This window comes from Chiloscyllium punctatum, chromosome 4 (genome assembly GCF_047496795.1).
Source record: "Chiloscyllium punctatum isolate Juve2018m chromosome 4, sChiPun1.3, whole genome shotgun sequence".
Lineage (NCBI taxonomy): Eukaryota > Metazoa > Chordata > Chondrichthyes > Orectolobiformes > Hemiscylliidae > Chiloscyllium > Chiloscyllium punctatum.
Genome location: NC_092742.1, coordinates 47,830,090 through 47,856,660, shown reverse-complemented (window position 1 = coordinate 47,856,660; position 26,571 = coordinate 47,830,090). Strand labels below are relative to the sequence as shown.

The 26,571-nt window shown below is 39.9% G+C and overlaps 1 protein-coding gene across 4 annotated transcripts in view; it reads right to left on the bottom strand.

The window, feature by feature from the left end:
- The window catches only part of kif26ab (kinesin family member 26Ab), a 245,943-nt gene that overhangs the window by 101,090 nt on the left and 118,282 nt on the right, over positions 1 to 26,571 (bottom strand). For all 4 annotated transcript variants that reach the window (XM_072568617.1, XM_072568618.1, XM_072568615.1 and 1 more), the window contains exon 4: positions 17,543 to 17,712. In XM_072568617.1, the coding sequence (XP_072424718.1) occupies positions 17,543 to 17,712 (170 nt within the window). The remainder of the gene's footprint in view (positions 1 to 17,542; positions 17,713 to 26,571) is intronic.

Below are 26,571 nucleotides of genomic sequence, written 5' to 3'. Positions count from 1 at the left end.
CCTATTGTACTGTATGCTACTTTCTCCCCAACCCCACCCTCCTCTAGCTTATCTCTCCACGCTTCAGGCTTTATTTCTGATCAAGGGCTTTTGCCCGAAACGTCAATTCCGCTGCTCCTTGGATGCTGCCTGAACTGCTGTGCTGTTCCAGCACCACTAATCCAGAATCTGGTTTCCAGCATCTGCAGTCATTGTTTTTACCTTGTTGGGCTGAAGTGCCTGTTTCCACGCTGTAAGTAATCTAAGTTATGCAGAACACTTTAGAAGTATCCTCTTAAGAGCATTACACCTCAGACTCTCACTGCCAAAATCAAACAGTGTAAAAAAAGGCTCTTCAGCTCATTGTACCTGTACTGACTTGATAGAACAGGAAACCATTTTATAATCCTTTCCCCAGAGCTCTGCACTTTTTTCTGTTTTTAAGTATGTATCCATTAACCATTTCAAAACTAGCACAGGTAGAGATAATAACCAAGAAACTAAATCATACATTTTCTGTTATTTGACACGAAAAGGTATCAGCTCAGAGTGAACTACCTGACTAATTGTCCATCTCTCCTTTGTAACATGTTGGAATTCCCTTAATTCACAAAATATATGGCACACGAGAGTCACAGAATATATTTGTAATTCCATTTAACTGACATATGCTACCAGCATATGCTGGTGCCATTTGATGTAGGTTCAAGCTTCAGTGTCTTTCATTTAAAAAAAAGAGCTAACCCCAGAGTTTCAAAGACTTTCATACCCACCTGTAACAAACTACAGCAGTCATTTGCAAGAAAATCTTTGAGAAGGAAGCAAAATGTGTTCTTGCACTTCCCTTTCACCTTTGATTGCCTGGATCTAATTTTCAGTGTGCTGAAATTCCAATTGGAACCTTCCATAGGCACTTCAGAAGGCCAAATTTCCTGACACCAAATGATTTCTGGACATCAAGATTGAGAATGGGACGTGGTTCAGAATTGAAAGCAAGCATCACAATATGTCCTACTTTGAGATTGAGATCAATACTTGCAATAGGAGACCACACTATTGTGATACAGCGCATAAACAAGTAAAGGATGGTGAGTTTATTGCAGTCAAGCAACACATAATCCTAGTACTTAAGACTCAGGTGCTTGCTTTATGTTTCTGTTCAGAGGCAGCAATCATGTCTTGTTGAGCCTATTCATATCTGATGTGAATTTACTTGATTTGATTTCCAATAATATTACGAGTTCTAAAATTCTAATGTGAAAACTTGCACTAGATATTTTTCTGTGTTTTCAATTGATAGGTTTTATGCTAAGTCTAAAGCTTCACAGACCTTTGGGCATTGCATCTGGCTGTTTGTGTCATTTTCTCAGAGATACAATGCCTCCAGATAGAAGCTTGTAATCATATTATTCATTATCTGACTCATCCGGTATTGTGCTAACTTTGCACAGGGCATCTGCAAGGCCAGTCATAAAGAATATCTTTTGAACAAACTACAACACATAACAGATTATTACGGACAACAGATTAAATATAACAGATTTAATTCCAAAGACCTTGTGTTGCGATTATTTCCCCATTATTTTATAATATGAACTTTCTTTTAATACCAAGAACTTATAATTTACAGTCATACCATTCCAAACATGTTAACAGCATGATTTGATGTCATTGTGTACCTTTTAAATTTTGTTTCTATGATTGTTTTACAAATTAAGCAGTATAAAACCACACTAACTTGCCAATTTTAATTTACAAATCAAAAGTGGCAATAATAAATCTGTGCCTTTAGTCCAACAAGATCCTTCTAATCAACTAATTGGTACAATACAAAATTAACTTCTAATATTTGATATCAACCTGAGATTTAGACATTCCAATGCTAGTTTATAACTTGATAAATGGCTACCTTTAACAAAGATTTACACAATCATTTCGAAAATGCAGTTACTGTTAAGTGCTTTCAAAATATGTCAATAGTTCAGACACTTGCTTCTTGCAGAATTACACATAACATATCTACAACATTTATTGGTGCTTGGTTGTTTGGAAAAACACATCCTTAATTACTATCCAGCCTTGGACCAATGTTGTTACAGAAGTGTTTAGCACCCTGGCCAGCTCTTCAATTAGGACAGGATAATTGCACTATTCTGAAGACACTGATCACTTTACTACGAGAAATAATTCTTGTATAGCAGTTCCTGTTTTTTTTAAACTAAGTATTGGATACATTTTTTCTCAGTTTTAAACCAACCTGAATCAACTGTCTGACGTTTGCTTTTTGTAACTGGTTAACTTGATTAGCACATATAAAAAAGAGAACACATTCGAAAGTGTGAAATGCAACTTTAATTAAAGAATTCTAAAAGCAGAAAAATGCATGTCACAAGCCTTTATTATTCTTTTCAAGTTATCACAGAATTTTTTCATATCTTGAAGACATGGAAAATGTGAAATAGAAACAAAAATGGTTTAAATTTTGAATAGTTCTACTTAACATAATTCTTGAAAGAGATAGTTATCAAAATCTTTATTCACATTGAGATTTTCAATGCCTTTTATTGGCTTTTTTGTCTTTTCTTACTTCAGACCAAAAAAAAACTGTCAAACCGCAGGATATTGCTATAGGCCAGATTGAATAGCAATTCCCAAAGGATAATAGTGTTATCCTTTTAAGTCCGCAAACAAGGAAGATAGCATTTGTGCTAAGCTTTCAACATTATGTTGCTAGCTTATGCTTTTTCACTTATAATTACATATGCACCATTCAACTTTGCTCTATTTTCTGATTTCTATGTATAGTTGCATTTCACTTAACCTGTTTTATGCTTAATAGGAACTGTCTTTTAAAATGCTCTAGAGAATACTTTCTTTACAGCAAGCCACATGGCAGAGGATAGTAATATATGGCACATCTAGAAACACTCAAAGATCAAGTGTCAAGGGAGGGTCCCTAACCTGCTCCTCCAGGCACTGAACAATTTCACAATTTAGTGCTGCTGCACAATGCATACTGAGGTCGTAGGATTAAAGAGAATGAGATAGATGAGATGATTTTTAGCAATATGTGACTCCAACTGCTATGGAAGAATAGACCACAGGGGTACTATCACACATTGATTGCTGTTTTCTTATTAGCATAGCATTTGTCAAAAGATAAAGAATCACATAGATTTCATGGACATAAGGCAAAGTGTTGAGATGTAATCACTTTAAAATAGATGATGGATTTTGTTACATGCTGTAGCATACACTTTAATTGAAGAAGCTGAGTTTTCACCACTAAGCTCTTGTTATTTTAAGCAAAAAACTAAATAATCAAAAGTCACATGTTGACATAACACTGAATTACAAATTTGAAAACAACATCCGAACAAGTACAATTTACGTCCTTTGAATATGATTTCTTATAAAGAATGCTTTATATAGTTTTGCTAGTAGAGTCCTATTGATTAATTGAAACTGACTTGATACTTAATTTAGCATTTATCTCCGTTCAAATCATCCTTTCTACAGAAACCTATGGTTATTTAAAACTTAGCATCAATTTGTAGTCTAGCAACAACTGCTAGTATTTTAATTATGATTTGTAACCAATCAAAAATGTAACACTAACTCTTTCAAATTAGCACTATAAAAGGAAAGGCTAGGAAATGCCACCATGATTGTTATTGTGTCTCCACATCCACTTATTATGTCCTTAATTACTCATCAATACTGGCAACAAATAAACAGGTGTCCTGACAATGCACCCAGTAGCAATGTCTGACCTGACCCTTCAGTGAAAAAGCAGATCTTTCTCATGATGATTTCATGATTGCATCAAAATCCTAGTTTTAATGATCATGGATGTAACTGCAGAAATGGATCTTCAGTTTGTTTTCATTACATTTTGATTTAAGTTATTAGGATCTCCAGGATTGTTTCACATGGATACTAAATATAACTATGGATTTTATGTGCCTTTGCCAGTCAAGCAAATTTCCTTTCGAGCACATTCATGATGATGTGGACATTGTTATGGGAATCTACAGTTTATGAAACACCATCTGGTGGCAAAAATGTGAAGCTGCACAAATAGAATGACGCCACTTGCACAATATGCCTAACCAAATTCAATACATTATTGATATTAATTTTGCAAGAGTGACTTTATGACCTTGCAGTTTGTGCAATTGCCTGGAGACTAGAGATAATTGCAGAGCCAAATACATTTAATGAAAGGAAACATATGCAATGTTATCAGCTATTTCTGATCAATTGTTGAACAGCAAACACTGTACTGACTGCGCTAAATGAGCCTATGCTTTCAAAATTAAGAACATTACATCAAGCACTAGATAGTGTTTTGCTACTGGACAACATTTACTAAATAATCCAATCTGCACTAAGAATTCAATTCAAGATTTTCATTTTGGGACACAGTGCATTTCATTTGAATCTAAAACCTAAATCCATACAAAAGACACAGCGCATGTGCAATGAACATGCACATTATACATAATATTTTGTAATGTGTAATGTCAATGGTGAAAATGAAACTACCTCAAATATACTACCTTGGTGTATATATCTTCAAACTGTATGCGAGTACTGAAACGAGATTTGCAATGCCAAACCTCTTAATTTTAGAAAGGCCTATTCCTCACCCCCCCCCAATGAAGAACTCCCAGGACTGAGCTCCTTCAACAACCTTAGTCCTCTTCACCTTGATCCCCACCTACTGACCAGAGCTTAATCCAATGCTCCCCACTTTAATCTCTGTGTGATCCCATTTTAAAGCCTTATACTTTGAGACCCAGAATGAAAATTAGCTAGGCAAGTGAATTATTGTGGGGGGGATCATAGTGGTGAAAAGACAGGGTTTCCAAAAAAGGCATTTTTTTGCAACAGCAATCAGCCCTCAGACAATGGCCCATTAAACCACATCCATCAACAAAAGGAATAAGTATTTAAAGGAACTCTGGAGCTCTGAGACCAATCCAAGCTCCACAACAACCTGGATCTCCTAGCCTCAAAATCTCAGCTTACTGTCTCACTGGGGGACTGACCCACAGTTTGGGAGGACCTACCCTAATTTTTCACTCAGAATACAGCCCGTGCATTCAGTTTCCACCAACCTGGATCCCCACACAGCCAGCTCCTCTTTCTTCTATACTTGTTCCTTTTGGTTTTTGCTCACGTCCAACTCAGGTTACTTATATATTAGCTCTTATCTTACTGAATGCTTATGCTTTTTTTAAAGTTAAGTGCTAGTCACCAGTGAGGTTAAAAGTCACATGAAAGCAATGATTGGAAATTAATCTTGGAGAGGGAGGACCTAAATAGAGAGCCAAACAAAAGTGAGAATACCCACACAGCAAGTTAAAAATAAATTGTCAAAAATAACTTGAAACAGTGAGAGGATTCCAGAAAACTTAAAGATAGTGATAGAATAATTTGGTATATATGTTTACACTGAAACAACCAAAATGAAGATCAAAATGTAAAAGACCAACTCAAACTTGCTTTTTTTTTCTACTATTGACTTACAGCTCCACAGAATGGAGCAGAGTGTTATGTATTTGATCTGAGCAGTATTTTTGTTGATGTTATTTTTCCACAGCGGAATTTTTGAAAGGCATACATTTCCAGTGAAATGTTAACAGAGATTTGATTAATTTGATTTAGCAATTGTAATAATGAAACATACAAAGGACAGATGTATGTTTTGAGACTGTTGGTTCCAGGGTGTAAAACTCTTTGTTTATTACCATAATTAAAAACTAGTTTTGCCTAACAGTTATTCATAAAAATGAAACACACACCTGTACGTAGAAGAGCTGCACCTTCTTAAAGATGTCCACAAACATTTTTTTTGATAGATGATTAATGCATAATGAAGAAGAAATTTGCCAGGATGCATTTTTCGGTCTAGATTTAACCCAATGCAAACAGGCCTGGCGTATATTTGACATTGAGCCTCAGGTCTGACAAGCTGCTGCCACCTGTCACAGCTCCACAAACCCCTCACCCATTACAACAAATCACGGATCAGCTACCCTCAGGCAAATGCCAGGGTGGGGGCCTGATTGAGGCAGGAGGGTATAACTGAAGGAGGCGGAAGTGGATACTGCAGATGTTGGAGATCTGAGTCAAGATTAGAGTGGTGCTGGAAAAGTACAGCAGGTCAGGCAGCATCTGAGGAGCAGGAAAAAATAACGTTTTGGGCAAAAGCCCTTCCATCAGGAATGAACTGTTGAAGGGCTTTTGCCCAAAACGTTGATTTTTCCTGCTCCTCGGATGCTGCCTGACCTGCTGTGCTTTTCCAGCACCACTCTAATCTTGACTTTATAACTGAAGGAGGCTAAGTGATGACTATAGCAGTCATCAGGAATCCAGTAGATCTGGCAGAAGTACTTTTCCTCATTCCAGCTCCAGAGGATTTCTATTTAAGTGACATTTTAGTTGACAACCACTGTCTAAGCAGAATGCTCTCCTGAAAAACAAAAGCAGACCAGTCAAGACCCGCTCCACTCAGGGCAACAGATTCTGAATGCCTCTGAAACAGGCTTTAGGCTCTGAATAGCATGAGCAACTCTAAGATGGCAAGGTACCCATGAGCTCACAACATCAGAGATGGCATGTAATTAGCTATTGGGCCCATTCACAACAATTCCATGGCTAAATTGAACTCCATTCTTTTCCTACAATGGTATCTATTAGGCAAGTTGCACAATTCATTAACTATTCACAAAGGAAGAATGCAAATTAAGGGTCCTCAATACGAGGAATAAACCCGCCAATACTTACCACAACCATAAATGTTTAGACAGATAGAAAAATTGATAAAGACATATTTAAAACATACCAACTAAAACCACTAAGGTATCAATGCAAAACAAATGTGGTATGTTCTTGTTGTCAGAATATTTTTCACTTTAATGTAACTAATATAACTTGAAATACGTGTGAGATGGAATTTCAAGCTAAATCTACTAAAATATAAATAGACACATCAAATCTCAATTTTACACTTTTTGATATGAATTGGTTATGCAGGATCACATTAAATTGGCAGAAAATGTGTTTTACTGAAATGCTAATGACAAAACAAAAGATTAGATAGTACTGCTGACAACAGAAGGACAGAGATGAGAAGATGTATCGGCTAACATTACAAAATTGTAGTGCTGGGATGAAGCTTGAGCTACCTGTCAGACACATCATAAAAATGTAAGTACAATGCCCACAGTTTTCTCTGCAGTAAAATCAAGTGCTCCAATTGCCTTGAAAACAATAAAATTGTAGACAAACTGGAAGCTTGTCAGGTGTCAAAACTCAATATTTTAAGTGAATATCTGGACAACAATATGTAATACTGTCCTGCATTAACATGCATTGCAAAGCTGAATTTTTAAACTTTAAGATTGAGGTTCCTCTGGGAGCTCTGATGTGCAGGTTAGGTGGATTAGCCATGCTAAGTGTGGGGTGCTGTGTCTGGATGGGATGCTCTTTGGAGGGTTGGGGCAGACTTGATGGCCAAATAGTCTCTGTCCACACTGTAGGGATTCTATGGTTCATTACAATTAACCTCTGCAAAATTTAAGCAACTTATGCAAGTTTTCAAAGCTTTAAAGACAGAAACATTAAGATATGTGTATTATTTTTAAAACATGTTCACACATTCTAGCAGGAGCCACTAGACCACAATCAGGAACAGGAATGCTAGCTTATTGAGTGTGAAAGAGAGTACCAATCACTGAGGCAACCATAGCACTCCAAGCATTTCCCAAACTGAGATGACCAAATTCAGCCCAGAGTGAAATCTTATAGGGGACTGAGTAACATAGTGAGATGTGTGGCAGAATCAGGCGGCAAGTGCAACAAGGCCCTAAATTGATATTGGCAATAATTTGCTCCAGTTGTTATGCCTTTCACAAGCAGCACGGTAACTCTCACTAGGCAACAGGCAAGTGCCACATTGACTGAGGATGATTATTAGCTGTTAAATAGTTTGTTAACAGCTCTACTTGCCTCATTGAGTTTCTGATCTCACCAAACAATGTCGCCATTGGGAAAGCCCAATAAGGAATCCAGAGCAAGCAGCTGGCAACTTCAGCTCCAGATCATCAACATTTTACAACAAGCTGCAATCACATGCAGTCACTTTCCGCAGATATTAACATCCAATAATGGCCAAGCTCTAAAAACCCTCATGGCACACTTATGATCCACTTATAGAACACTTCTGCAATTCACTTACACCCTTGGGCTGCACCGGCAGCTCTCATTGTTTAGCTTCACCAAAGACACTGCATAAGCTAACTCGATTCATAGGCTGGACCAGGCTGCATTACCAGTCTCTTCACTTGATGCCATAGCACTCACTCACTCTGAGCCAGTCTGGATGCTCACAGTATTCCTGCCTTTTTTGCACTTTGATCCTCCCCCTCCCAGTGCAGACACAAAGCCAGGATACTTGTCATGGCTATCAGCAAGCCTCAATCAAATCAAGGGGAGATAGCTTTCACTCAGGGCTTCCTGGCACAGTAAATGAAGAGCAGCCTCCAAAACCAGTCCAGGTCCTGCTTCAATTGGGCAGAGTAGAACCTCAGAATGAATGAAGATCTGAATAGGACAGCACAGCACAATCCCAGAGTCTTTCTGTCCAGTTCTCTGCTGATTTCTCACAGAATGATAGAGAGTTAGGTATTACGGGTGATGAAATTGGGTGACACTGACATTGCTTCAGGTAGAGAGATATGCCAAGCTGGCAGAAGGTATGCAGGGTTAGTCAAGCTGTGGGTTGGGGGTGGGCTATAGTCATTGACCTTCTTCCTTTATTGCTGGATATTCCTCCAGACAACTGAGACTGCTTTAACCCAGTGGACAACCTAGCACCAGGCTGACATGGTCTGGCATGGTAGCCTGCACTGCTGGTCCTGGGGGAGGAAGAAGTTCCCACTATGTCTGCAAAGCAGGGTGCTGATGCACTTCCCATCCCCGCCATATCTAGGGAAAATGTCAAGAACCACTCAAGGCAGGTCCAGATTGACAGTGCTTGTCCAGGTGCGTCATGGGATTTTAAAGATAGCACAGGCGCAAGGGCTGCCAATCTTTTGGCTGATATCTGCCATGTGGTGAGTTGCTCTGGGATTGTGTTTGGTAAGATGGGGTGGAAATCAGATGTGACAGAATGCCATAGGGGCGTGGTAGCTATTCAATGAGGTTCATTTGGTAAAATATGATGACAGATTTTGCAACGACAATCCCTCCAAAAACTCAATTCAACTCATCTTTGGTCAAAAAATGTAAAATTCAGCCTCAATGATTCAATTCACAGTCAGTTTATGTTCTTAATGTATTTATCAATTGAACTACTACATATTTTTAAAAACATTAATTTTTTAGTACTGTAAGATAAAACTTGCATAGAGGGCTTCTGGAAGAGGCATACAAAAAGTCAATCATGGATTCCATTCATTGCAGATAGAGGCCATTCAGCCCATCAGGTCTGCAACAACCTAGTGAACAGTATTGCACACAGACACACCCTATCTCCACATGTTACTAATCTAGCTACCTACACATCCCTGGACTGTGGGAGGAAAGCAGAACAAATAATGGAAACCCATGCAAACACAGGGAGAACATGCCAACTCCACAGAGTCACTCAAGGCTAGAAATGAGCCTGGTTCCCTAGTTCTGTGAGGCAGCACAGCTAAGCACCAAGCCACCATGCTGCCCTTTTTTGTTAGTTTGTCAAAAAATTAGAACAGGAAGAAAGTGAGGACTGCAAATGCTGGAGATCAGAGTCCAGAGTGTGGTGCTGGAAAAGCACTGCAGATCAGGCAGCATCCGAGGAGCAGGAGAATTGAAGTTTCGGGCAAGGGTTCTTCATCAGGAAATTAGAACAATCCATTCAGTGTTGATCCTGTTACTATTTAGGACTCCCTGATACAGTTCATGCTTCTCTCCCTTGAGCACAACACATTATGCTAAAAATGTTCATGTCCTGACCTCCATTTGCAACAAGTATATCAGAATAATTTAATTGGTATGAAATGCAAGATTTGCTAGTTGATGCCAGGGCTATAAAAATAATGAAAAGTTAAAATAAACTTTGCAAAAATGTGACTACATGAGCACTAAGCTACTGTACAATTTTAAAAACTACACCTTTTTGTTGATAATTGGTATGCATCTCCATTGTATTACTTACCTGGAAAAATTTTGGACTATTGCTTTTTGAGATTCTTGCTTTGCAGTACAATTATCATGCAGGCAATATCACTTTTAGCAAATAGTGATGTGATGGAAGTTTCAATGGTGCTGAGAACATGCTAAACCAACCAGAACTAAATTAATCTGACCTCTTTCTTTTGCTAACAGATGCCTGCTTCCTCATCTTAATACATCTATTACTACACAATGCACTTGCATGATTGAGAACAGGATTTAAGCTCCATTTAGATTACAGCTAATTATATTAAACAGACAGGCATTTTCCTTTCAAATTAGCCAAAAAAAGATGAGAATTGATTAAAGTAAGAATCTAATAAAAATGGATTTACTGTAAATCTCATTGTGCCATAAAATGGAGGGTTCGGTTAAGAGTAACTAAATTAATCTCTGTATCTCAACTGCCATCAGGAAACAGAGGCATAGCAAGAGCTAAGAAAACTGTTGAAAATGTTCACTTTGTTGAACATGATTGGAAGGCATTGGAACAGCATAACTGACCTCCACCTTCTTGGGCTAAAAAAAGGCAAAATAAGCCACAAGTCATGCCACTGGCTGATAGCCAACAACCTCCCTCACCAATTTCCCCCTTTTCACACACCATGTCCACTTTCTGCTGCTAAATAGCCTGGCAGCATATGTGGATGACTGAATTTCAACCAGGAAGCAATGGCTTTAACTTTTATAACGCATTTGCACTTCCTTTGAAGATGAATCAGCTTTTAGAGACATATAGATGGTGCGCTTCATATTAGATGGTTGCTGAGTTATGATACTCCCATTTCAGGGTAATTAAACTACTGGTAGAAAACAAATAGACAGCAGTCTGCTCTCCCCAGAGTAAGGTCCAAGTCTGTCTGACGTCTGGGACTGAGTTGTGAGAGCCGAAAAGCATCTCACTGTGGCCCACCAAATAGCACTAGTTAGGACACTGATGCTCAGTACAATAGGTGGACTGGACTCTGATTCACATCTTACAAATAGTCAACCTGTGTCACTCCCCTGAAACTTGCCTGAAACAGCTGTGTGCACTGGCTGCCCATTCAAAACCTGGTCAAGATGGCAGAGCGTGGTAATGTAAGTGAGGGAAAGAAGTGATCTAATATTGCATTCAGGTTGCTACAGACCTGTTTCTGCGGTCAGAGGGAACTTAGTCAGTCTGGTTCAGAGTTTGTTACTAACAGAAGCAGTGTCAGCAGTTAGAAACTGCTAACATTAATGGGTCATAACATTGTGATGAAGTGATCCGACATTGCATTTAGGTTGCTACAGACCTGTTTCTGCCAGTCAGAGGGAACTTAGTCAGACTGGTTCAGATTGTGCTACTGACAGAAGCACTGACAGCAGTTAGAAACTGCTAATGTCAATGGGTCATAACATTGTACCATATGCTAATGGCTCATTTAACTCTACCCTAAGGATTTTCAAAAGAAAAGTCCAGTGCTTAGGTATTTACAATTAAATATTTTGGAAAGACCTTTGTAGGTTATATCACTCCACAAGCACTTGTCACAAAATAATCATGACCCATACCACAATGTTCAAGTGCAGAGCAAGCTGGTCACTTCTATCTGTGATGCTTTGTTTCTTGCTTTTAACCATTGTGCCTACTTACACTCTGAGATTAATTTATACATTATTTTCTCATCTTTAAATGCTTCAGCAAGATGAATAAACATCCTTTCATGTCTTTTGGGAAGTATTTCAGTCATGTAGAATTGAGTTATTAGTTGCTGACCCTATCTGACCAGGCAGCCCACAGCCATTCCCATTAGTGTGAATTCAATACGACTAGCTAGCCCATTATCACCTAATTTTTGTCTCATTTCAATACAAATAGGTGACCTTTAGCTTTCAAAGTAAACCATCACAAGCATAACTTGTTTGTAACATTACGCTGCTGTCACTTTTTCTCATGTGAATAATGTAGTGTAAATTGCAACCTTTAGTAAAAATTAATTCAGTTTTTCCTCAGATTCTACGATATTTCTTTCTTGCTTCAAAATGTCCAATCGCTAACACACATTTTAAGTGTAGACAAGTCACAGCATAATTTATATAATTCACTTATAATAGCAAACACTGAATTCTATGCACCACATTGGAATGCAGGGAAATGGATAATGTATACCTGTTTCTATGGTTACCTCTCAACATCAAAGTTTAACACAAAACGACACAAATTTTCTCCTCAAAGATTCAACAGTGCTGATCATAAAGGGCTTTGAGAACACTTCAAGCCAAGCAAAAGTATTATATCTTTTGTGTACTACATTGCAAAAATGCATTTTTCTTAACCGCTTCCTTTATAACACATTGTCCTTATTTTTACCGAGTTGGAAGAATGGCTATGGAGTTCAACAAATGTGATCATCAAGAGAAGCAAATTCTATTTGCAGTTTCCAGTATCTACAGTATTTTGTTTTTATTCAACATGATCACCATTCTATTTATTATTGTGGAACCAGCTGCAACAGCATGAGCTCTCCAGTTTTGCTGGTGACAGCACCTCCAGCCCCAAACCACACCTCAATTTTTCCATCTGCCGGTTGAAATGATAGCAGGATGTCAGCAGTCTACTGATCCAAAGGCTGGCTGGACTACCTTCATAGATAACCTACTTCGGATTTCTGGATCTTCCACTCAACTGCCCTATCGATGCAACGATGTACTCTTAATATTAAAACAGATAATATGACATCACTGCAGTAACAAACTAATTAAGATGGATCCAAGACACACCAGAACAGTTCTAAATCACTGGACACCCGTTTCAATATAGAAATGAGGCATGAGAAAAATTAATGAGCAAAAAGAATAAGATTGCTTTCCTAGCAATGTTTAGCTAGAACCCATCTGATCATTAGAGTTAAAACAAATTAATGCCTCAAGCACAGTTTATAGGCACTAATTGAGCAGTGAAATGCACTGAAGAACACCACATTAGTCATTTTTCAGCATTGGTGTTACTGATATGCATTTTGCTGCCATTTCATTAGGAACATACTGCCTCAATACACTAATCATATGCTCAGTCACAGAACAATCAGTACATTGAGCATCTGCAAGCTGTGCCCCCACAGCTAAAGCTGATATGGTATCTGTTCTTTTGAGTAACCTCAATTATATAGGAGGCATTTCATGGTTGATCCTAATGACCAAATGCTTATCACTGACCCATCAAGTGTCAGTGACTGCCATACGGTTTAACATTATGTAGGCTGCATTCTGCTGTCACTGCTATTGACTTCAGATGGGATATATTCCACAATAAATTGATTTGAAATACTACCTACACTAAGAAGAAAAAAGGTACCTTGTCAACATGTTGCATGTTGTGAGCTAATGGGCTGTACAATTGTTTGTGTTACAAAATTAAGCAGATTATTTCATGTCCTTTTGAAATCTGAAAATATCTAAAGTTGTTTCACCTGCTATTATTCAACAGTAATATCCTAGGAGTTTACCACATTTGTTCCAACAGCTTGTCAGTATAATGTTACAATATTTTTATAGTTTTTATACGAACAAGGTTATGAACATTTTCATGAGATTTTCATTTAAAAATCGAAAAAACAATAGAGCTAATTGATGCTTTGATGATTTTACTTCAGCAAACTGTTCAGAGCAATACTTTATTTTTAACCTGTTGAAAATTACTCAACAATATTTCTTCTGCACATTAAATTCATGAAGGTCACCTTTCTCATTCATTTCATAACATTAACCTGCAATTTGCATCAGTATTAATATAAATCATCCAATGAAAGTCTAAATGTCAGAATTGTGCTGAAATTTGCATACCTGCAAATTTGATGCATCTTAAATGAGAATTACATATGTAACGTAACATTTAGAATCGTCTTTATAAATCTGAATTCTTTAATGTAGTTGCCTTGATCTTTTGACCTACTTACTATTCATTTTTAACATTCATTCTTGAGAAGTGAACATTTTGCTTAAAAGATCACCATTTATTGTCCATCTCTACTTGCTCTGAGAAAGTGCTGGTAAGCTACCATCTTGATCTACCGCAACCCACCTGCAAGTGCAACCATAATACTGCGAGGCAGTGAGATCCAAGGTTTTGATGCAGTGACAATAAAGGAATAGCAAGTACAAGTCAGGATGCTGTGTCACCTGAAGGGGAACTTGCCATTGGTATTGATGTTCCCATCCTGCCCTTATATTTCTTGATTGTTGAGATTGCAAGTTTGGAAGGGACTGCTGAAAGAGCCTTGCTGAACCACATTTTGAGGATTTTACGTGCTGCTCCCACAGTGCATGGTGGAGGAGGAGAGTGTGAATGCTTAAAGTAGTGGATGGGATGCTGGTTGTGGCTTGGGTAGTGTTGCGATTCATGAGTGTTGGTGGATCTACACTCATCCAGACGGGGGAAAATATTCCATCACTTCCCTAATTGGTGCCTTATAAATGGTAGACAATCTATTCTCTCTGATTGATTGATTGATTCATTCCTGTCCTGATGAAGGGCTTTTGCCTGAAAGGTCGGTCTTCCTGGTCCTCGGATGCTGCCCGACCTGCTGTGCTTTTCCAGCACCACTCTAATCTAGACTCTGATTTCCAGCATCTGCAGTCTTTACTTTTGCCTATTCTCTCTGATAGCCAATGACCTCAGTTTTACTAAAGTGCATGGGCGGCACAGTGGTGAGCACTGCTGCCTCACAGCGCCAGAGACCTGGGTTCAATTCCTGCCTCAGGTGACTCTCTGTGTGGAGTTTGCAAATTCTCCCTGTGTCTGCGTGGGTTGCCTCCAGGTGCTCTGGTTTCCTCCCACAATCCAAAAATGTGCAGGTTGGGTGAATTGGCCATGCTAAATTGCCCATAGTGTTAGGTAAGGGGTGGGTTTTATGTCGGTGTGGACATGTTGGGCCGAAGGGCCTGTTTCCACACTGTAAGTAATCTAATCTCCTAGATGCTACCCACAAGTCAATACTTTCATTGAAATAGCACCATGATGTATTTTTTTTTCCTCAGATGTGTTGATAGAAATAAATGAGGATTTCTATAATGGAACATTTACAGCCTGAAGGAAAACAAGACTCCTCTCTTATAACAGCTTATAATTCTGAGGAAGGGTCACTCGACCCAAAATGTTAACTCTAATTTCTCTCCACCAATGCTGCCAGAACTGCTGAACTTTTCCAGCAATTTCTGTTTTCGTTTCTGACTTACAGCGTCTGCAGTTCTTTTGGTCTGACTCAGAAAGATGCAGTCATATGGAAATGGAAACTGAAGCCAGCATGCAGCTGAAGTTTTGATTGTAATGGAAACATAAATTTTCCTCTAAATAAAGGGTTACACAAAATTACAAGTGCCAGCAGCACACTATTGTATCTATAAGCTGCTCAGAACACTGGGAAATGCATTATTTTGTGAACTTCGAAGTATATAAATTGCATAGTGTAGTCACTGTAGCAAAAGCTTTTACACACAATAGGTTTGAGTCCATTATCTCTGACATTGGACATTAACTGAGATATATACGTTGTTTTGATTGACCCACATGGCAATGGTATCATGATAGCAACAATTGCCTAGAGTCAATGCATCATTTCTTTTTTTATTTCAGCTCACTGCAGTAAACATTACTTAGGTAGCATTTTTCCTCATACAGTGGCAGATTCTTTTCAATGCACATAAACTGAGTAAGGCTTAAATGTCATTCTGGGTGAGGTGCAAAATTCTAGCGAGATGCAACTAGGATTCGAGGACTGTCCAGGTGAATTAGTAAGATCTGATTAACATTATCTTATCTACTATCTCTCCTCTAAACCTTATGTTTGAAATATTAATATTTTTTTAAAACTAGCTATTTTGTGTAATTTTGTGTCAGAAATGGTAATAGTTTGCATTTCTCACTGGTGTACAGTGACACGGAATGTAATTTTGTTTCCTCCCTGAACATAGTGAGAAGAGAAATAATGGGGAACGTTGGCCCAGCTGAGATACTCCCCTTTTTCTAGCCACCTCAAAACTAAGTGTTGGAATAGAATATCTACTGGGGACTTTCTCCACTCACCAGACATTAAGATCCTTAAGTGATAATTCATCTGAACTCACTAACTGCCCAACCGGCTGACCCCCCAGCACTGGAGACAAAAGACAACTAGGAGTAATTGAGGGCACGAGGAGGGAGCAAGGCAATGGGACTCTGAAAATCACCAGCCAGCCCTTGCCTCTGACTCCACTCTCTCAGCAACTCCAGTTGCAAAAATTAAAAATTACCATTTTGCTGCAGCATCCCTCCAAGGAGTAGGTTGTGACCAGAGTACTTTAGGACCTAGAAGCTGCCAGCTTCTGCCTGGTCACCCAGATAACCAGCATTGAGGTCCGTGATAGAGCTAGGCACACTGTTTTGCTGACTAGCCAGCTCTTAATGAGCTGATTGGCAGGCGATTGAGTGAACTATCTTACACAACCGTCCTCAAACATTTTAAAAGAAAGAGAAAATTCTGTCCATAGATTTTAAATAAATTAAAGCTCAAACCCATATTGGAGAAGAGTGACAGTACTTGGGTTGACCTAATGGTCATGCTCTGGAACAGGTTCCATAAACTGTTTATTCGATATCTGGTTGGCCTGTTTCTCTGCTGTACATCTTTATTACTCTATGACTCTAAATGCAAGGATTTACAATATTTGGCTAATTTGGCATGTGACGAGTACTAAGTGCAGCATGGTCAGAAGAAGTAAGTGTCCTTTCTTCCTACATGCGCAACTCAACCAGCTACTCAAGACACAAATGGAGCTTCTCTAAGCCAAAGAAGAACAAAATGAAAAGTCCACAAATTCTAAGATTATGATTACACTTCCAGCAGTATTGGCAGAAATTTGAACAGACATCTTAGGTTTAGTTTCATCACTCTGTTGGAAAATATATTGTGGCATAGAAGGTGACAGAGTAAATGAAAGATCTCGATCAAGTGGAAAGTGTGTGATTGCAAATCAGGAGCCTGCTTTACTGATTGATGCCAGAATTGAGGTCTACCCAAAGGAACCATCTGAGAAATAATTTGCAAAATAAGGGAAAGGGAAACAAAATGTATCACCTAGACAGGGAACAAAACGTCTGCAAATCAACTTCCCCGACAGCAAACATACCCACAACTACGATGTATCAAATTATCCAATAGTTTCATTATTCCTCTAAAAATCAATTCCCAATGTTTAACAAATATCTGCCATTCCAGAAATTTATTGCTGACTGAAGTCCTTTTCCTGATGTAACTTATTTTTAAATTTAAAAAAAACATGCTGACACGTCGAGATTTGACTGAAAATTTCCAGCAACTTGAATGAATGGATCAAATACCTGATGAAGAAAGAAGCTGCGGCTGAGGTGCCAGAAGAAATTCTGTTTGGTAATAATGAATTCTGTGAGGCTGCTGGGCCCATCGCCCAGGTTTGACTGCTGCTGTTTGGCGGGATGCTCGTTTCTTGAGACAAACTCTCTTTTCCACACTCTGTCATTGTTGTCGGTGCCTAAACATAAAAGAAAATGGTCAGCGATGGATGATAGATCGACTTGTGAGGTATTTTGTTTTATACCTTTGTTGGTTAGCTTCCACGTTCGTGGTAGAGATTACAATAGCGACAACTAAAATTAATTAAGGTGGACAAGCATGTCTTTCACTGTCCAGTATTAGAGGTTACAACCATGAATTTGCTAGTCAAGCAGCATGCAACTGAGAGGTTTTGGTCAGAGTAATGCACAGTTAAACAGTCTGACAACCATGAAGTAATGGAGAAATATAAACCGATTTTCATTATTGTCACACATTTTATCATTCAATTGCAGAGCTGTTTGTCTTTTGTTATGAATGTCTGCCATACATGGTTTCTCAGTAGTCCATCATGTAGGGTTACTACTTATTGAAGTGATAGCTCATACAAGTGAAATAAATTTAGCCATCTACAATATCATTCAACTTTCCTTTTGGAAAAGCCTTTGTTTATCTATTTACTGTCTATTTTGTAAAAATGCAATAAATGTTAAAATGCTAAATATTGTAGTCCAGTTGAACAGAAACTACTGAACATCTTCCTTGCATAGTTTTTACTGGTTTATATAATTGAGATATATGTACACACACATACACACAGCAGATTAATCAAAACAACTGGTCAGTATGATTATTTGAGTACAGTGCAATACAATCTTTTCCAAACATTAGACTTTAATAGTCTTCATTAAAACAAGAGTAGTCAGCATTTTAATAATAGTTTCAATTTAAAAAAGCATGCTTATACATATTCTTTCAAGCCCCCCCAGCCCCCACAACTAGAGAAAATCATATCCCCCAGCCCCCACAAAATCATATCCAAAATCGATGAATCCATGGGAAGGGATACTTTGGAACAAAGATGATGAAAGGATAAAATAAGACAGCTTTAAAAATGAGAGACTTTAATTGCTAAAGTATTTCTAGTTTGATTGTTTTCAAAATGTATAATACCACTGGTAATTCATAATCTCAGGTCATAATGGTTAGTAACTGCACATTTGTTTCTTCCTACAGTAATTTGAATATTTGGAATACACTGATGTAGTAGGGTAATTTTATGTGGTTCTTAAGGATTAATGCAATATTTAGAAATAGGGAAAATCTATTTATGGAGATTAATTATATAATGCTGACCACATAAAGTTAAAGAATCAAAAGGTATACACCTCACCATTATAGCTGCACATAGCTCATTCTGACCAATGTGTACCGGCACCTCCACATCATCCCAATATTACAGGACCAATGTGATTTTTCTTGGCTTGGTCTCATACAAATCATATCCCTTTTGTCCATTCAAGATACCAGAAATACTCCAGCAGTTAATTCTCATTTCCAAATATCTTCCATAAGGATGTCAATAGAAAGCATTGCTGATACTACACCAGGAATTTGCCACATAAGACTATACATCAAAAAGTCTCAGTCACTCTGTCAGAGTCAACAAACGGAAACATACAGCAGTTAAATAGGAACTGTGACTTGTATGGGCTGTTAACCGTGAAAAGCAAACTCAAGGGGGAAAGAAACTAACTAATAAAACCTGTCAACAGATTTTAAATTCTGTAGTTTGAATTCTCAGTCTTCTGCCATATATATATAACCTTTGGCCCACCATCAGGCCAAAGCTATGTCATTAAACAGGGACGTAACATATGGCTGCTGCTAATCATGTGTGTGGTGCAGAGAGGCAGCAATAGCCATGGAGTGGAGGTAAAACTAGAGAGACATTCATTTTCTCTTAGATTTTTCTGTGTGATGTCATTGAAACTGCTGAAAGATATATCAGTTTCCAGCTATGAATTTCCATTTACTGTTGAGTTCAATGCCTCAGGCCCTCCACATAAGACTTCTGAAAAGAGCTGTTCACAGTAAAAACACACACTTTTGCTCTTTGACAAAGGAGGGGAACAAAGCAATTGGAATATTGTTTAAAGTACACTTAACACAAACTTCAGCGCTTTGTTTTGTCCATGCATCTTCTATTTTCTTCTTTAATTCTGCAAACCTGTCTTTTGGCAGCAAGTGAATTTTATTAATACTAATACAATGCAAGAGCAGAGCCAACTGACTTCTGCAAATTGCTTTATTGCTTAACTATCAATGTAATAATTATACAATGTAATAATTAAGTGAAGAAAGTGTGTTCTAAAGGGCTTGTGCTTCATTAAATAAATATTACATTGTTGTAATTGTCTTCTCACTGAAGACAGGGGCTTGAACAAAACACACCATATTGTCACAAGATTTAAATCTGTGAACCATCAAACACTATTTATTTACAGAACTATATACAATCATATTCAAACTGAAGGCCTAAATAACTCAGGGAAGTGTTTCACTATTTACAAAGTGACACAAGCTTGCAGTGTTGTAATTTATACTTATCTAAGTGCATTGACAGAAGGTACACATTGTAGAAGTGAAGAATTTAGCAAGTCTGCAACAATTACCTGAGGGATTTGTTCAGATGTTTAACCAGAATAAGTACATAACTTTAAAGTCTTCAATGATCTTGGTTCTACATTTTATAGCCCTCTCCACAGCCATAAAACTAGGACAAAAACTAAACCTTCTTTCTTCAGAAATCATCATACACATACAGTGAAACTGTAAACTTAAAAGGTTTCAATAGGCAAACACTTTCTAAATTACCAATCACTGGCAGACAGAAAATGTGCAATGGCTGCTTTCAAATTAAATCTCTTCATAAGAACTCAATACAATTGTACAACTAAAGAAGAGAAGCCAAACATTCAGTCCTTAATCATGTGCCACCGTTCAAGTGTGAATAGTGCTGGACAATTCACTGGAGGAGAAGGCTTGTCAAAAATCTCTCCCCTCAATGAGAGCGGAGCTCAGCACATCAGTGCAAAAGATAAAACTGAAGCACTTGCATTCATCTTCAGCCAGAAGTGCCAAGGGGATGATCCATCTCAACTTCCTCACAGATGCCAGTCTTCAGCTAATTCAATTCACTTAATTCATGGCTGAAGGCATGAGACACTGCAAAGGCCCAGGGCTCTGGCAATGTTCCAGATATGCATTCCAGAACAAGCCATGCCACGAGCCATGCTGTTCTAGTTATGATACCAGTTCCCAAACCAACAGTTGCCCAGCAATATGGAAATGGCTCAGATACATACCTGCAGGACAAACCCAACCTGTCTAATTATTGTCCAACAGTACTCTTGGTCAAATTGTTGAAAGGGGTCATTCATAGGGCTAGCAAGCACTGTTTGCAAATGAATAACTTGAGTTTTGCCAGAGCCACGTAGTTGCTGACCTCATTACAGCCTTGGTCCAAATATGGACGGAAAAGCTGAATTCCAGAGATGAAGTGACTGACTTCCTTTGACATCAAAGTAACATTTGACCACATGTGGCATTAAGAAACCTTAGCAAACCTGGAGTCAACAGGAAACAGGGAAAGATTCTCTGCTGGTTGGAGTCATACATGGCACAAAGGAGATGGTTGTGGTTGGTGGAGGCGGTTGGTGGAGGCCAGTCATCTCAGTTCCAGGGCATTTCCGAGGGAGTTCCTCAGGGAAACTGTTCCAGCCCTTGCCATTTTCAGCTACTTCAAGAAATGACTTTCCCTCCATTATGAGGTCAGACATTAGGATAATCGCTGAATTGGAAAACCCTATAAACACTGTGGCAAAGGTTGAGTATTCTGCAGCACATATCACACCTCCTGACTCCCCAGAGTCTGTTATAATCCAGCTGCTTGGAAGAGCTCAACTCCAATAACAATTAAGAAACTGGACACTGTCCAGGACAAAGCAACCCACTTCCAATTGGTACACCATTCACCATCTTCAGCATTCATTCCCTTCATCACTGACACACACAGAAGTAGTAGGGTGTACAATCTATAGTGTGCTGTCGAAATTCAACAAGGCTGTTTTGACAGCATCTTCCAAACCCGTAACCTCAACTAACCTAGGACAGTGGCAGCAGAGTCATAGCAACAGCACCTGCTGCAAGTTCCCCTCCAAGCCATATACCATCTTGACTCAGAACTATATCACAACTCCCTTAATCTTCCTTGATCAACATTCTGGAATTCCCTTCCTAAAAGCACTGCAGATGCGTCAACACCCCAAGGACTGTCTTAGTTCAAGAAGGCACTTCACCACAACCTTCTCAAACAATTTAAGGATGGCCTAGTCAATGATGGCCACGTCCTCTGAATGTATTGTTAAAAATCATCTCATTGATGATGAGTATGCGAACTCCAGATACAACCTTCAACCATACCCTTTGATACTTATATCTAACAAAAATCTATCGATTTCAGCTTTCAAATTTCTATGATCTGTTTGGAAGAGAGATTCCCAGATTTTCCAATCCTGGCTATTGTTTTGCTTTTTTAATGATTTCACTCTGTTACTTTGTGTTGCGTCATTCAAAACACAACCTCTCTTCCCCTCTACACACTGGTGACAGATGGGCTTTATCAGCACCTCTCCTGATCCTTCCACTAACTATAGATTTTCATACAGTTTATCTGATAGCCAACATTATGGGGAGACAGGGGCCTAGTTGCCAGGTCACTGGACTAGCAATTCAGAAGCTCTGGTTTCTACCTTGGCACACAGGTTCAAATCCTACTGCGGCAGCTGGTGGAACTTAAATTCAATAATAAAATTTGGAATTGAAAGCTGATTCCATAATGGTGACCATGAAGCTTTCATTAGCAATAACTTATCTGATGCCCTTTAGTAAAGCTTGACCTATATTGGGATTCCAGATCCCCACTGATGTGGTTGACTATTAAATGTCCTCTGACATTGCCTGCAAGCCATTCAGTTCAAGGGCACTTAGTGATAAACAACACATGATGACCTTGCTGGTGCATGAAAGAATAAAAAAAAAGTGACTTGCAGAAATTTGACAAGATCAAAGCCATCCTCTTTTAATAATAGGGTCATAGAGATGTACAGCACAGAAACAGACCTTTGTCCATGCCGACCAGATATCCCAACCCACTCTAGTTGCACCTGCCACCACTTGGTCCATATCCCTCCAAAGCCTTCCTATTCATATACCCATCCTGATGCCTTTTATATGTTGCATTTGACTAGTCTCCACCACTTCTTCTGGCAGCTCATTCCATACACATACCACCCGCTGCATGAAAATGTTGCCCCTTAGGTCTCTATTATATATCATTCCCTTCTCACCCTAAACCTATGCCCTATAGTTCTGGACTCTCTCACCCCAGGGAAGTGACTTTGTCTATTTATCCTATCCACACTCCTCATGATTTTATAAACCTCCATAAGGTCACTCCTCAGCCTCCGACACTCCAGGAAAAAGTAGCCCCAGCCTATTCAACCTCTCCCTATAGCTCAAATCCTCTAACCCTGGCAACATCCTTGTAAATCTTTTCTGAATCCTTTCAAGTTTCACAACATCACTGCCATCTGACTGAAGAAATTCCCTCTTATCTCATTTCTAAAGGTTCATCCCTTCACTCTGAGGCTGTGCCCTCGGGTCCTAATGTCTCTTACTCGTGGAAACATCTTCTCCACATCACTCTGGCCAGGCCTCTCAGTATTCTGTAAGTTTCAATGAGATCCCTTCTCAACTCCACTGAGTACAGATCCAGAATCTTCAACCACTCATCATATGACAAGCCCTTCATCCCCAGGATCATGCTTGTAAACCTCCTCTGAACTCTTTGCAACTCCCACACAGCCTTCCATGGATGAAGAGCCCAAAACTATTCACAATACTCCAAACGTGGTTTGACCAAAGCCTCACACAGCCTCAGCAGTACATCCCTCTTTTTGTATTCTAGCCCTCTCAAAATGAATGCTAACATTACATTTGCTTTCCTATCTGCCAACTGAACCTATCAGAGTCATACAGCACAGAAGTAGACCCTTCGGTTCAACCAATCCCCACCAACCATGTTTCCAAGCTAAACTAGTCCCACCTGCCTGCGCTTGGCTCATATCCCTCCAAACCTTTCCTATTCATGTACATATCCAAATGTCTTTTAAACATTGTAACTGTACCCGGATCCACCACTTTGTCTGGCAGTTCATTCCACTCTCTGTGTAAAAAGGTTGCCTTGATGTCCTTTTTAAATCTTTCCCCAATCACCTTAAAAATTATGACCCCTAGTTTTGAATATGCCCACCCTCGGGAAAAGACCCTTGTCATTTACCTTTTCCATGCCCCTTGTGATTTTATAAACCTCAATAAGGTTACTCATCAACCTCCTACACTTCAGTGAAAACGTTTCAATCTTTCCAGACTATTTTTATATCTCAAACCCTCCACTCCCAGCAACATCCTGGTAAAACTCTTCTGAACACTCTTCAGTTTAATAATGTCATTCCCATAGCATTGTGACCAGAACTGCACACAATACTCCAGAAGAGGCCTCACCAATGTCCTGTACAACCTCAACATGATGTCTCAACTCCTATACACAAAGGTCTGAGTATGTAGACTAGCATGCTAAATGCCTCCTCAAACACCCTGCTTACCTGTGGCGAAAATTTCAAAGAACTATGTATCTGAACCCCTAGGCCTCTTTGTATGTTAACTTTAATATTATCCTGAACTAGACCCCCCAACTCCCGATGTAATTCAGATTTCTGATGCCTTTCCCATTTAGGAAATATCTTCGAGGAGAAAGTGAGGACTGCAGATGCTGGAGATCAGAGCTGAAAATGTGTTTCTGGAAAAGTGCAGCAGTCAGGCAGCATCCAAGGAGCAGGAGAATCGACATTTCGGGCATGAGCCCTTCTTCAGGAATGAGGAAAGTGTGTCCAGCAGGCTAAGATAAAAGGTAGGGAGGAGGGACTTGGAGGAGGGGTGTTGGAAATGCGATAGGTGGAAAGAGGTCAAGGTGAGGGTGATAGGCCAGAGTGGGGGTGGGGCGGAGAGGTCAGGAAGAAAGGGGTATCCACCACAAATTCACCTGTACCTCCATACACATCATTTATTGCATCCACTGCACCCGATGTGGTCTCCTCTATATTGGGGAGCAGGTTAGGAAGGCGGTGCTGAGTTCGAGGGATTTTACTGAGACAAGGTGGGAGATGGGTAAATGAGGAAACTGGAGAAATCTAAGTTCATCCCTTGTAGTTGGAGGGTTCCAAGGCGGAAGATGAGGCTTTCTTCCTCCAACCGTCATGTTGCTATGGTCTGGCGATGGAGGACTCCAAGGACCTGCATGTCCTTGGTGGAGTGGGAAGGGGAGTTGAAGTGTTGAGCCACGGGGTGGTTGGGTTGGTTGGTCCGGGTGTCCCAGAGGTGTTCTCTGAAACGTTCCGCAAGTAGGCGGCCTCCCATATTCCCAATTCCTTCGTCTCCGCCGCATCTGCTCCCAGGAGGACCAGTTCCAATACCGAACAACCCAGATGGCCTCTTTCTTCAAAGACCGCAATTTCCCCCCAGACGTGGTCGACGATGCCCTCCACTGCATCTCCTCCACTTCCCGCTCCTCTGCCCTTGAGCCCTGCCCCTCCAATCGCCACCAGGACAGAACCCCACTGGTCCTCACCTATCACCCCACTAATCTCCATATACAGCGTATCATCTGCCGTCACTTCTGCCACTTCCAAACGGACCCCACCACCAGGGATATATTTCCCTCCCCTCCCCTATCAGCGTTCTGAAAAGACCACTCCCTCCGTGACTCCCTCATCAGGTCCACACCCCCCACCAACCCAACCTCCACTCCTGCAACCACCTTCCCCTGCAACCGCAAGAAATGTAAAACTTGTGCCCACACCTCCCCCCTTACTTCCCTCCAAGGCCCCAAGGGATCCTTCCATATCCATCACAAATTCACCTGCACCTCCACACACATCATTTATTGCATCCGCTGCACCCGATGTGGCCTCCTCTACATTGGGGAGACAGAGAACACTTCTGGGACACCTGGACCAACCAATCCAACCACCCCGTGGCTCAACACTTCAACTCCCCCTCCCACTCCACCAAGGACATGCAGGTCCTTGGACTCCTCCATTGCCAGACCATAGCAACACGACGGTTGGAGGAAGAACGCCTCATCTTCCGCCTAGGAACCCTCCAACCACAAGGGATGAACTTAGATTTCTCCAGTTTCCTCATTTCCCCTCCTCTCACCTTGTCTCAGTCAAATCCCTCGAACTCAGCACCGCCTTCCTAACCTGCAATCTTCTTCTTGACCTCTCCGCCCCCACCCCTACTCCAGCCTATCACCCTCACCTTGACCTCTTTTCACCTATCGCATTTCCAACGCCCCTCCCCCAAGTCCCTCCTCCCTACCTTTTATCTTAGCCTGCTGGACACACTTTCCTCATTCCTGAAGAAGGGCTCATGCCCGAAACATCGATTCTCCTGCTCCTTGGACGCTGCCTGACCTGCTGCGCTTTTCCAGCAACACATTTTCAGCCCAATAAGGAAATAGTCCACTCCTCTATTCTTCATAGAAAAGCACATAACCTGATACTCTCCCATGTTGTCTTCTATCTGCAATTTCTTTTCCCACTCTTCTATCCTTGTCCAAGTCATTCTGTAACCTCCCTGCCTCCTCAACATTACCCATCCTTCCACCTACCTCTGTGTCATCTGCAAACTTAGCAACAATGCCCTCAGTTCCTTCATCCAGATTGGTAATGCATGATGAGAATAGTTGTGATCCCATATATGGCTTGATGGTGTATACTTTGTCTTACAATACTCTAGTGTTTCACACAAGGACATAACAATACATAAATAAAAGATGGTGTTATTGGGCTGTCATGGGGTTTCACTCTCAGAGTGCCTTGCCTCTGCTTCTCCTCTCCCATTCATGTGCAGAATAGGAACATTTGATTAGATT